The sequence below is a fragment of the Morus notabilis genome, unplaced genomic scaffold (genome assembly GCF_000414095.1).
Source record: "Morus notabilis unplaced genomic scaffold, ASM41409v2 Scaffold717, whole genome shotgun sequence".
NCBI classification, from domain to species: domain Eukaryota; kingdom Viridiplantae; phylum Streptophyta; class Magnoliopsida; order Rosales; family Moraceae; genus Morus; species Morus notabilis.
In genome coordinates this window covers 302669-316870 of record NW_010363083.1, presented here as the reverse complement: position 1 = coordinate 316870, position 14202 = coordinate 302669, and the positions used below count along the sequence as shown (strand labels likewise).

General features: G+C 37.8%; 1 protein-coding gene across 1 annotated transcript; it reads left to right on the top strand.

The window, feature by feature from the left end:
• The first annotated feature begins 16 nt into the window (after window positions 1–16).
• LOC112092618 lies at window positions 17–1836 on the top strand. Its single transcript, XM_024169193.1, has 2 exons — window positions 17–865; window positions 913–1836. Exons 1-2 carry the CDS (start codon window positions 17–19, stop codon window positions 1834–1836), a joined length of 1773 nt encoding a protein of 590 aa, XP_024024961.1.
• The last annotated feature ends 12366 nt before the right edge of the window (window positions 1837–14202 follow it).

Here is a 14202-nt window from a genome sequence, read left to right as displayed (position 1 = left end):
CATTAATCTAATGCCTATGTCTATCTTCAGAAAGCTGGGAATTGGTGAAGCAAGACCTACCACTGTTACGCTGCAATTAGCTGACAGGTCCTACGCTCACCCAGAGGGCAAAATTGAAGATGTCCTAGTAAGGGTGGACAAATTTATATTTCTAGTAGATTTCATAGTGTTGGACTATGAAGCGGATACGGAGGTGCCGATTATTTTAGGAAGACCCTTTTTAGCTACAGGCAGGACATTGATTGATGTGCAAAAGGGGGAATTGACAATGAGAGTCCATGATCAGCAGGTCACTTTCAACGTGTTCAAAGTGATGCGTTTTGCTGATGAGGTGGAGGAATGCTCAGCAATTAATGTTCTGGATTCACTAGTGGCAGCAGAGTTTGAAAAGACATGTGCTGAAAAATTGATGACAGAGGAGGACCTGATGGATTCTGAGGTTGATGAGGACAACAATGATAGACAAATATCATGGCTGGAGGGTAGGCAAGCATCAACCAGATCTAGGGGGCACTTCGAGTCATTGGAATTATCAGAAAGGCCTTTAAAGCAATATAAGCCCTCGGTGGAAGAACCACCTGTTTTGGAACTAAGGCCTTTACCGGTACATTTGAGGTACGCTTACTTGGGTGATTCTGACACTCTTCCTGTAATTATTGCTTCTGGACTAAATGGAATGCAGGAAATGCAACTACTGGAGGTGCTTAAGAAGTTCAAACATGCGATTGGGTGGACTATCGCAGATATAAAAGGAATTAGCCCATCAATCTGGATGCATAAAATTTTGCTGCAGGATTGCTGCAGCAATTCGGTAGAGCAACAGCGAAGGTTGAATCTGATCATGAAAGAGGTAGTGAAGAAAGAGGTAATTAAATGGCTTAATGCAGGGATAATTTACCCTATCTCAGATAGCTCTTAGGTCAGCCCAGTTCAGTGGTACCCAAGAAAGGTGGAATCACAGTGGTTCCAAATGACAACAATGAATTGATACCTACAAGAATAGTAACTGGTTGGAGGGTATGCATGCTCTACAGGAAACTGAACAAGGCAACCAGGAAGGACCATTTTCCTTTGCCATTCATTGACCAGATGCTTGATAGGTTGGCTGGGAAGGAATACTACTGTTTCTTAGATGGATACTCAGGCTATAACCAGATTGCTATAGCACCAGAGGACCAAGAAAAGACCACCTTCACCTGTCCGTATGGGACGTTTGCTTTTCAAAGGATGCCTTTTGGACTTTGTAATGCTCCAGCGACTTTTCAAAGATGTATGATGTCTATTGTCACCGACATGGTGGAGAAATCGCTGGAGGTCTTTATGGATGATTTCTCAGTGTTCGGAGACTCCTTTGGGGATTGTCTAACAAATTTGGAAAGAGTCTTAATGAGGTGTGAGGAAACCAATTTGGTTCTCAATTGGGAAAAATGCCACTTCATGGTACAAGAAGGCATTGTCTTGGGTCATAAGGTTTCCAATAAAGGCATCGAGGTGGACAAAGCAAAAATTGAAGTCATAGACAAACTACCACCGCCAACATTAGTGAAGGGAATTAGGAGTTTTCTGGGCCACACAGGTTTTTATAGGCGGTTCATAAAAGACTTTTCAAGAATATCTAAACCGTTATGCAGTTTGCTGGAGCAAAGTCAGCCGTTTGAGTTCAATGGCGATTGTCATCAAGCATTTTTGGAATTAAAGAAGCGTCGGAGCAGTGGACATGCTGCCGAGTCTAGTAGAAGGGGTCAAGATGAGGGAATGGTTAACTCCCTCCGCATGTTGGAAGAGCGAATCACTCTCCAGGAAATTCAGCAGGCTCAAATGTTGGAAATGCTGTAGAGGATGCATAAGCAGCAGTAGCAGTATTGGGCCTACGCCAAGCAACGGGACATCGCCATGAAGAAGTCCCTTCAGAAAAATTTCACCAAGCCGGTGTTCCCATTTCCTGACTTTCCCGAAAAAGTGCTAGAGCCAGTTGCCTCCGAGGATAGCGCTTCGATCAACCCTGGGGAAGAGGAGTAACAGGGTAGGCGCCCTGCCTACCCTGCCCAGGGAGTATCAACTTTCTTTGTTATGTTTGTTTAGTTTTATATTATTTTCGTTGTTCTGTTTGTTCTAGGTAGTCTGTCATCATTCCCCCAAGCAGTGAGGACACTGCTTCCTTTAAGTTTGGGGGTATGGTTGACAGGTTTGTGTTTAGTATCTGTTGTTTGGTTCTATTTTAATGGTAGTGTTTCAGTTTTGTAAAAAAAAAAAAAAAAAAAAAACAGAGAGAAAAAACAGCGAAGTTGCATTTCTGTGATATGTTTGGTGTGAATAAATGCTTTGGTTTTGCTGCAGCTGTGTTGGTTTAAGGACATTCAGTGAAAAATACAATGTGTCAAAAGTCTCAGCTTGTGTAGTAATTTGGCATGAATTAAATCTTGGTGATATCTGTGGTTCGGTAGCTCCATAAATGTGATCATTTGAAACTTAGCATGTTAGACCATAGCGTAGTTGTCTATTGGAAAGCCTAGAAGCTTCGAGTCATCGTGAGAGCTTAGGATCATAGAACTGTGTGATACCCTTGAAGCGAAACTTTAGGGAGTCAACCGTTTTAGGGTAAATCAATATTGAAAAGGGTGGAAGTGTATCAAGTCTCATGTAAAAAAATAAAAAAATAAATAAAAATAAAAAACCTCATATGTGTAAAATACTCTGCTATTCCGAACTGCCTAGTAACCAGGAGTAACATGAGCCCTATGTGTACTTTTGCATCAAACAGCGGTTCGGGATATGAGTTTACTAAAGCAAATCTGGTTTGTGATGCTGCTAAGTAACCGGGTGTCTTCATCACCAATGTTGACATTCGCGTAAAAAGGCAGCAGTGACATGAGGAATTCGAAAAAAAAAAAAGAAAAAAGAAGTGAATAATTATGCACCCACATAATGCCCTTAGAGATAGTCTGTGGGTTGAGTAAAGCCTTAGGCGTTTGGTTTTCTGATGCTAGAGAAGAGGGGTCAAGCAATCAGCTTATTAGATCATAAGTTAGGCTCAATGATCGTGATTCGAGCAATCGTGGTGATTCAAGGATGGTTAGCTATGGTCTCACACACACACATATAGAGGAATTTTATTTGTGGAGTGGGCAGAATGGCAGATTGATCCGAGATTGGATGAAAAGCCGGTTGGAAATGAGCTGGGAATCTAGAGACATTGTTGGAGAATAGAGAATCAACTTGCTTGGCAGCTAAAGCAAAATTTTGTTTTATTTTGTGTTTAGATGTCGTGTTACGTTGTTCTGTTTTGTGTTAGGCATTACTCGAGGACGAGCAATGACTTAAGTTTGGGGGTGTGATAACTCACTGAAATAGACTTATTTAGCATACTTTTAGGCTTAATAGTTGTTTATATTCTCAAGGTAAAATGCCTTAGTGTTAGTATTTTGTGTAGCATTTGTTAGTTTTTGTCCAGTTGACAGAAAGTTGATATTTGTGGAGAAATCTTGTTATATCTTGAAGTTATTCCTCAATTTAAATCAATGCGTTGACCCGGGGAATTTAGTGCAGGTTGTCCAAAGGAAGTGCTGGCGTAAGCAATTGGTGAGAAAAGCGCAGTGGAGAACGTAAAGGCTGGAAGGCCCCCATTCCCATAGCAATGCTGCAGCAAAGTCACAGCAAAAGTAGATGCAGCCAAAATGAGCAAGCTAGCGCAGTTTATCCTTTATCGCTGGTAGGGGCCCAAGCGCTGACGCTATCAAATCAGGACAGCTGTAAGAGCACTAGGAGGGGGGACCATCAATTTTGACTCTCATGCATACACATGTCACTAGGGCACCTCAACCTGCCCTAGTATAAAAGGAAAAAGAAGAGTAGAGGACAGGAGCAGAGAGAGAGATCTATTTGCTAGTTTGATTCATTGTGTAAGCTTCATCCTGTTTATTCAAGTGTATTTATTGTCTACTTTCTGTTAAGTGACAGGCCATCATTTAGTAAGAAGATACAAACTTAAGCTAATTCTGGAAAGGTTGGTTTAGTTAGATCTAGCTTGGATAATATAAGAGATAGTATAGGAATATATTATTATCTTATACAACCCATTAAAATTGATGTTTAACGTCAGGTTTGTAAACTAAAACACATAGGAATATGTTGGTTTGGTTTAAGGAACTACAAGCATAAATCTGTCGGAAGATGATTATGTAGAATTCTAGGTTGACTAGATGAACTTTGCTACAGCAATCGTATAGCAAAACGTGGTCAGAGTTGCAACCGAGGGGAAATCAGTAATCCTAGCCTTAATCCATCATTAAATCACAGCTTTGAGCTTAGATCCTGTTGACTGTTACCTCTTGTCCGCATTTCAATCACAGTCATTGATTTTATTCATTCATTTCACTTAATCAATATCAACTTGGCATTCAAATTATTCTCAATCACATTGACAAAACTGGTTTTTTGTAATAAAATTCCTTATTAACTCAGTCCCTATGGAGATGATACTTTTACTCACTACTATATTACTTGTTCGATTGCGTGCGCTTGCGTGGAGTCATTTTATGCATAGATTTTTGGCGAACAAGGATATTGCAGATTATCTCTTTTAAATCTACTTTCATGGGATCAGAGCATTCTCTCTGAACCTTGATTTCTCAACCAACCGTAATGCCAAAATACGAAATGACCAACGGGAAAGAAACCTCATCGTCTGAGGTTACCTCTGCTTCATCAGGGGCTGTCAATCCGAGTCCAACTAATGGATTTGAAGCCCCCTTTCAGTAAATCACAAGTCACAAATTCAATGGACAGAATTTTGTCCAATGGTCATATTCCGTGAAGATGTTCATTGAAGGAAAATGAAAAGAAGACTATCTTACCGATGATGCTGCACAACCAAATGAGAAGGATCCTAAGTTTAAAACTTGGAAAACAGAAAATAGTATGGTTAGGTCATGGCTGATCAATTCCATGAATAACGAGATAGGAGAAAACTTCATCTATTACAAAACAGCAAAAGCGATGTGGGATGCTATGAAGTGGAGTTATTCCAACAAGGAGAACACTTCAAATATCTTCAGACTCAAAGGTATTTTGAATGATCTTCGCCAAGGAGAACTCAGGGTAATGGAATACTTCAATACTGTATCACGTTACTGGTAGCAACTGGATATCTTTGATGAAACATCATGGCACTATGTTGAGGATCACAAGCTGTACAAGAAAATTCTGAAAAGAGATCGAGTTTACAAGTTTTTGTTTGGTCTTAATAAAAACCTAGATGATGTTTGTGGAAGAATCCTAAGTACTAAGCCTCTACCAAATGCTCGTGTAGTTTTTTTAAAAGTAAAGTAGGAAGAGAGTCGAAAAAGATTGATGTTAGGAACCTCCAATGATGATGTTGCAATCTCAAACTCCAATAATGATGCTGGGATCTCAACCACGGGTGCCTCTCCTTTAGCCGCTAGGCGACCACAATCCAATAGCGAGAATCAACAGAGAAGGAACCGGCCTTGGTGTGATCATTGCAAGCGACCTGGACACACCAAAGAGACATGCTGGAAAATTCATGGAAAACCAGCAAACTGGACTCCTCGAAAGCATAATGAAGGAAGAAGCTTCCAGTTCACCCAAGATAAAACATGAAATGGATGCTCCAACACAACAACAGCATGCAGACTCTTTGATTTCACTAAATAAGGAGCAGCTAGAGTAACTTTATCGTCTCCTCACTCCAACACCAGCACTATCTAAGCCAATTTCCAATGTAGGATTGTGCACTATGACATAATGGAAACCATTCAGCCTTGATCTCTTTACTTCATACCCAGGAACCGTAGATCATTGATTCTGGTGCCTCTAACCACATTACAGGTTATTCTAAACACTTTTCTTCTTTCACTCAGTGTTCTAGTACTACTAAAATTAGGATTGCAGATGGATCTCTAGCTACTATTGCTGGAATAGGTTCAATACAAATCTTAAAAAACCTTATTCCTCATTCTGTTCTACATGTTCCAACCTTGAAATGCAATCTGCTGTCCATTAGTAAACTCACACGTGACAATAATTGTGTAGCTAATTTTCATCCTTCCATGTGTCAATTTCATGACCTATCATCGGGGAAGACGATTAGCAGTGCTAGAACCTATGAGGGACTTTATTTTCCTGAGAATTTATAATCTAAGAGTCGACAAGCACTTATGTCAGGAGTGTCACCTGCTTCAGTTTCTATTGATAGAGAAATAATGTTATGGCATCATTGACTTGGCCACCCGAGTTTTTTATATTTGAAGTTTTTTGTTACCAACTCTATTTAAAAAGAAAGACTGTTTCATTTGCCTGTGATATTTGTCAATTTACTAAGCATACTCGTGTTCCTTTCTCACCAAAACCATATGCACCCTCTATGCCTTTTGCTTTAATTCACAGTGATATCTGGGGTCCATCTAGGGTAACAACCTTGAATGGAAAACGATGGTTTGTCAATTTTATTGATGACCATACACGGGTAACTTGGGTTTACTTGCTTAAAGAAAAATCTAAAACTAGCCAAAGTTTCCAAACCTTCCACAAAATGGTTCAAACTCAATTTCAAACAAAAATTTAAGTTTTAAGAACTGATAATAGTGGTGAATATTTTCAGTGCACTTTAGGTAATTATCTTGACCAGCAGGCAATCGTTCAACAAAGGTCTTGTACTGATACACCACAGCAAAATGGAATTTCAGAAAGAAAGAATTGACATCTGCTAGAAGTGGCCCATGCTCTTATGTTCACTATGAATGTATCCAAATATCTGTGGGATGATGCAATTTTAACTGCTGCCTTTCTCATCAATGGACTACCCAGACGCATCCTAAAATTTAAATACCCATTGTCTGTCTTTACAACCTAAATTCCACACCTTAATATCCTCACTAATAACCTTCCTCTCAAAACCTTCGGTTGCACTACATTCGTCAATGTCCATTCCCAACACCGCTCCAAACTCGATCCCCGAGCCATAAAGACCATATTCCTTGGCTATTCTCCAACAAAGAAAGGATATTGATGTTTCTGCCCCAAAACAAAAGATCCTTTGTTACCCGAGATGTTACCTTCATTGAAGAGATACCATATTATTCCCACACTTCGCTTCAGGGGATAGTAGTGACAAAGAAGCATATTTGTGGGAATGGGACACCACAGTTAAAGCAACTTCGGTGCCCATAGTTGAAGGAACTTTGGTAACCCCATAGTCAACCACCATTGTCGAGATTCCAACTCCAGTCCAAACCGAAACAGAGTTTGAAGCTCCACAGCCACTACAGCCATCTTCACAACCGCCTTCTAAGCCACCTTCCCAGCCACTTTCACAGCCAACTCCACAGCCATCTTCGCTCTCAATTCCACAACCACCTCCTTCAGTTTCTGTTAGTTTACCTGATTAGTGGATGAAAATGCACCCTAAATACTGCTTTTGATTTATATAATATTAAAATATTTAAGCTTTAATTAAACAATTTCATTATTTTTATTCATAATATTTTTCATTGGAATTTGTCTAGTTGTTGCTTAATTATTTGCAGATAAAAAGTAGTGTAAAAAGCTACACAAAAATAAGCCATAAAAGCCATATTTTTAACCACCCTGAGCCAAGCCTTTCAGCCGAGCCTCACAAGCCAAAACGAGAGAAGAGCTGCGTCAACTGTTTAAGCCACCAAGCCAAGCCACGCGTAGGTCCCAGTTTGTGATAACCTATCTGCAACACTTCCAGCAGGCGTCACTTACACGGGAGTTCCTCAGCCCGCGCGTTCCTACGCCGAAACCATCACCGCGCATCCCAGCTTTCCGCCGTATGTTAGCTTGCAGCCTACACGTCTTCTCCATGCGTGACAGCTAGCTTACGTAGGTCCCACACCTGCAATGCTAGACTACTTCTCTCCTCCGCGCGCGACATCTGTGCCCCAGTTGTCCCCCACTCTGCCCGCTCCAGCACACTCCAACCAATCTGTGTGCGACACATGGCACGTTTTTTCCTCACTGCCAATCACGTTGCGACACATGTCCAATGAGTGCTGAGTCTGAATTTCTCCTTCAAAATCAGAGCAAATTGACCAGATTTCTTCCCCAAATCATATATATGATTTCTCCTAATTTATGTGTAATTTTATTTTGTTTCTTTTTCTTTTGTAATTTTCTATTTTTATTATATGTTTCCCTATTTGACAAGCAACCTCTAAACATTATAAATAAGAGGGTTAGCCTAAGGTTTTTTTGGAAGCTTGGAATATTCAGTTTTTTGTCGTCTTGTTGTCAGTCTCATATTTTCTCTCTAGAACTTGTGAGAATGTTTTGCAAGCTAGGCTAGAGTTCTCTTGGTGAGGTTAGAGATGAACTTTTGTTAGTGACCTAATTCGGGCTTTTGATTCCTTGTGCTATAAACTTCAACATCCGAATGAATTAAATCTCATCTATTTTTTTTTACTTGTCAAAATATTGTGTGCCAATTTTTATATAAGTTCAGTCACGCTTTTCTTATGTAATTTGTCCTGCATTATTTTGTCATTCAAATTATTTTACAAATTTTCTTTTACTGCAATATTGTCGATTTTGGATAACTTGTAATGATAATATTTCCAGAGTCAACATAGAGATTTAATTTATTCAATTATTTTATTGTCAATCAAAACTTGAATCCTTAGTTATTAGCATACTCCTATTCATGGATTAGTGTCTTTTGATTTACTCAATACAGATTCTAAGATGTTGAATCCTACTTTTATATTTTAGAGACATGATGAAGTGAGAAGCCGAGAATGTTATTATACAAGATGGAATCCATTCCTTCTTGAGAAAGAAGCGGATAAATAATTCTCTTGAGGATTGATTCGGTACTTGGACTAGTATGAGCTCCGATTCATGAATTAGTTTTATGAATCAATGTCCATTAGAAAACTACTGGTACTCAAAGATAAAGATGTAATTAGAGAGCCTAAAAGATTTCAGCTAACTCTAATTAAGTAAATTATATCTATAATTGTGAGAGTGCAATTTCAAGTTTAGAGTGGAGTAACTTTAAGAATTAATATAATTAATTAATTAATTAATTAATTAAAAAGTTTTAATAATTATTAATTTTCTTAGAGCTCAAAATTATAGGTCCATGAGTTTCCGCGTCGTCTTTGTAATCTTACAAGACACTAAGGTAAAAATGGAAATTTTAGAATTATGAATTTCTAAATTGAACACTCAAAAATAATTAATTGAGATTTAATTATAAATTAAATAATCTGATTATTTAAATTTAAATTTTTGAACATACATGTGGAGGAGTTCACATAATGTACACGCCCATCACAGTGGGAATCTGTAACACCCAATCAAATTAATTAAGGATAATAAATTTCATCCGGTTGTTATTTTTAATTAATCTAAGATTAGTGGAAGATTCTCAATTATGATTATTACATAAACGACTTTTCTCCTTTAAAAGGATGGATTTTGGAAATTGACGATGTTGTCCCTCAAACAGTTTTAAGTGCTGGTAACTAATTTTTCAGAACAAGAATAATGGGTCATTCAATATTATATTCAAATTGGGCTTTGAAGTCTGATCATCAAATTTGCACAGAAAGCTCTAGCCCATCTTTCCTTTTTCCTGTTTCTTTCTCTTTCTTTTTCTCTATTTCTCTCCTTCTCTCTCTCTCTTCCACGTAGTCCCCTCTCCCATATCTCTCTCTTTCCTTCTCTCTCTACGCCGGCCATCTACCACCGATGAGATTCTGGTGTCATTTCGCGAAACCGTCCACACCATCAGAAAGCTCTCGACGAGCTGGACTTGTTGGCGTGCCGCACTACCTCCACCTCCATCGAAAACAACTGCAATCGCCAGTGAAATGTCTATAAATCACAAAAATTTCTCATCGTCATAACTTTGTCGTCTGACCTCTGATCGAAGTAATTTTGGTCTCTATGGACTCAGCTTGAAGAGACAAAGAAAGCCCAACCAGTGGCATCCTTTGATTCTCATAAGAGCTATCTCGTTGGCGCTATGAAATTCGGCCACTGCCGCCCCTCGCCGAACTATGATTTTTCAGCCGTCATGAATTGGGCTCGTTAGACTCAGAATGGGATGTTAAGCAAAAGTCCTAACTCATTTCTTTGGTCCCACCGCCGGTTGCTGGAGATTCGAGCTCTCCACCGCCATTGTCATGTTGTAGGTTGGTTATGACATTCTAGCCGTTGGATCGTCATGATTTTGGTGTTAAAATACTTATAATGAAGTGGATAAGAAAACCCCTAAGTCAATTTTGTCAACTCGGGCTAGAAGTTTGAGATTTGAGTTGTCAGATTTTACTGACATTGCTGGTCCTGATCCGTACTGTTAGGGACTGATTCGTACTCGGGAGGGTCGATTTAGGGGCGTAGGACCCAAGTTCGCAGCAGAAAGACTTTCCGGGAGCCTCTACTGTCGCCCTGCTGCTGCCACCGCCGCGGCCACTGCCGGTGGCTGGATTCTGATGCGCTTCCATTTGGCAGCCTCCCAACCTATGTTTGTTGATCTGAAACCATATCCCAGATCATTTCAACGTGTTGAATGCAACAATGACCTTTGTTTGTGCCAATTTCACTCCGTTAAAAGCTCTACCAATACCGTGCATGCGGATCGAGGCAAATCAAATGGATTACTTAAAGTCATAGCGAGCCATGGAATTGCTATCTAAGAGGTAGGATATTCTTGTCCATATCCTAATTAGCCTTGTTTTAATATGTATTTGGCCTATGAAAATGTTTTAAAGACAAAACATGTTTCACATTGTTCCATTTTAAAGAAGAGTTTAAAGTAATATTTTCTTGAAATAAGATATTTTAATAAATGGTAAGAAGCATGATGGCCTAGAGATCGGGGTATGGAGATCATATCCTTGGGGCAGGTCCCAAAACTCGTACGGGCCACTTCAGTGGTGATATCATGGCTTTGTGATAAGGTAAGTGATTCAGCATAATCTTATAAATTACTTACCTGAACATGGAACTTGAGATTTATGATTAATTCCTTCATTTAAAGGATGTTTTGGTTCCAAATGATATGTTGGACCGTCTTCTCTTTTAAATTACAAAGTTTTATGAAATTATATCCTACTAGGCCTTTCGCTCACTGTTTATTCAATTTTTAATGTTTTAAATCCCTCCTAGGCGACGCTAGGAGTAATGCCGAGTAGATAGTGACTACCGGTGACCTAGCACGATCTCTAGAAGAGAGGAAGTTGTAAATTACTTCCTTCCTTGTCGAATATTTCTAAGGCATGTATAAGTTATGGATTGTAACCTTAAAGTCTCCTAGAGTATGGTTAATGTCAGTATACTTTTTTGTTTTGTTTATGTATGCTATAATATAAATTTTCCATTGGGGAATCCCAATATGATGCCAGAGTTTGACTTTTGGAATTGGTTTGATTGTGGTATTAAAACTTAATTTCCTTAAAATAGTGGAGTTTGTTTGGAAATTCTTTAATATTTCATCTTGAAAATTAATTTTAATATTATTAAATGTTTAAGTTTGACTTTAATTGGAATTTAAATTTAAGTCAAAATTGGACTGTAGAATAAAAGGGAATGTTTTTTCCTTCCTTATATGCTATTTGGGCCAACGACAGGGAGGAATATCCATATGGTGACTAGCCCCTATGGATAAGAGAGAAGGGATTTTGTTTCCAAAATAAAATAGAAGTGGGAGATAATTATCAAGTTTTATCTTGGAGATAAAGTTTAGACTTCTTCTAGGAGTCTAACAGCTACTCTATAAATAGGAGATTGTAGAAAATTAGAGAATACAATTTTTGCTCTCCCTAGCATAGTGTGGCCGAATTTTATAGTGAGGAAAGGAAAATTTTCTCTCAAATTCCACGTCGTGCATGTGTTGGTATTCGTGGAATACTTGATTGTTTATTTGCTAATCTTGTTTTGTTTCCAGTATGCCCACACACACATCTTCGTATATTCAAGGAATTAACGAGAAAGATTCGGGTATTCTACACAAGCTCGGAGCGGGGAATGTTCGTGGTCAAAGAATTCAAGTTATCGACCTAATCGTTCTCTAGGTAATTTATTCATAAATTAATTTGATTAATTTATTCGTGCATAAATTAATATATTCTATATAGTATCTCAAAGATTTATTGAAATTTTTGTTATGTACGATCCGCTATATACACACGCTTCTGCATAAAAAATTATTTTCATACCCAATATCTACTCCTATTCATTAGTCCATTATTATGAGCCTAATGGTAAAACTTTAAATTTCTTATCACACTTTTCCTCCGAATACTGATCAACGTAAACTTGCTTGTGTTGGAATTAACCCAGTCATTAGTCATGTGAGAGCTCACGTGGGGGACAACTGTGAACAAGTGGTAACAGCACTTGGATTACAAATTAACAATAGTCTGTTAGTGGTATGTGAGTCTGTCATTATAATAGGTGGTGAAATAAGCATATATAAGGGATAATACTCAAGTGAAAACAACAACAATGAGAGTCTTTGTAATTGTCGGTGTGTAAATTTGTCATAGAGAACAAAAGAGTTTTTTTGGTGGGTCCTAGTGAGTCTTTGGGTTCTGAAAAAGAAACAAACAAAGGCTTGTGTGTAAAGTCATTATTGATCAATAAAATTCTTCTTATCTTATGTTTTTCTGGTGTTTGATCGAATTTTCACAACAAACTGGTATTAGAGCCTTGGTTCTTGATAACCATGGGTTCCACCAAATTCGATCCGGAGAAATTCACTGGAAGGAATGATTTCGGCTTGTGGAGACTCAAGATGAGGGCACTTCTGGTGCAACAGGGGCTTGAAGATGTGTTGGGAGGTGAGAAAAATCTGCCCAGCACTCTTACAGACAAGGAGAAGAGCAATTTGATGAGCAAAGTGTTAGTTTCCGAATCGAATTCGGATGCGAAAGCGTGAGGATAGTGGATCACGTATAATAAAATTTTTCATAAAACATTTGAGATACTTTATAGATTATATTAATTTATGCATGAATAAATTAATCACATTAATTTATTTATTAAGAACTAAATTAGGAATAATACTTGGTGGCCGATTAGGATGATAACTTGAGTTTTTTGACCTCAAACAATCCTTGCTCCAAAGCCTTGTGTTTGGAAAACCAATACCTTCCACGTCAATTCCTAGAATCCACGAAGACATGTGTGTAGGCACACCTGAGACAAAATGGATTAGAATAAACACTCTAATTTCCATAAACACCAATGCATGCACGATGTGGAATTTTTTTTTTTTTTTGGAGAAAAATTTTTCCTCTCACTCTTTAGAGAATTCAGCCACCACTCAAAAATATTGCAAAATTGTGTCTCGTAATTTTCTATCATTCTCTTATTTATATAGTAGAAGTCAAACTTCTAGAAGAATCCAATCTCTATCTCCAATATAAAGCTTGTTAATTATCTCTTATTTGAATTTGGAACAAAATCTCATACTCCATTATCCTTAATGTGGCCGGCCATGTATGAGGATTCTCATCCCTGTGTGGCACCAACTACAGATAGAGAAGGAAGAGAAAATCATCCTTTATCCTACAATACAATTTTGATTCAAATCAAATTCGAATTTAAGTCAAACTTAAATTCATTTGAATTCTAAATTAAATAACTTATCAAATAAGTTTAAATGGATAAATCTAGATGTGTTCAAATTCAAATTTAAATAATCATATTATTTAAATAATAATTAATTATTTTCAAGTGTTTAATTTTAGAATTATGTAATTTTAAAATTCCCATTTTGCTCTTTGTGTCTTGTAGAATTACTAGGACGACACGGGAACTAATGGACCTATAATCCCGAACTCCAATAAAATTAATAATTAATTAATTAATTCTATTAATTCTCATAGTTACTACACTATAAACTTAGAATTGCACTCTCGAAATTATAGACATTAATTACTTCTAAACTGTGAAGTGTCCATTTGATATAGTCACTGCATATAGATCAATCATCCATAAATAATCCATAATTAGAGCTAGGTAGAATCCGTTAACCTCTCTAATTATATCTTCATCCCTGAGTACCATTGATTCTCTAATGGATAGTGATTCATAAAACACATTCATGAACCAGAGCGCTCTCACTAATCCAAGTACCGAATCAACACTCAAGAGAATTATTTATGTGCTTCTTTCTCAAGAAGGAATGGATTCCATCTCGTATAATAACAT

Excerpts from the sequence above, each read along its gene's own strand:
- LOC112092618 (XM_024169193.1), top strand. The coding sequence starts at position 17 with ATGTCTATCTTCAGAAAGCTGGGAATTGGTGAAGCAAGACCTACCACT. Across the intron at positions 866-912 it reads AAGAGGTAGTGAAGAAAGAG|CTCTTAGGTCAGCCCAGTTC; the intron begins GTAATTAAATGG and ends TATCTCAGATAG.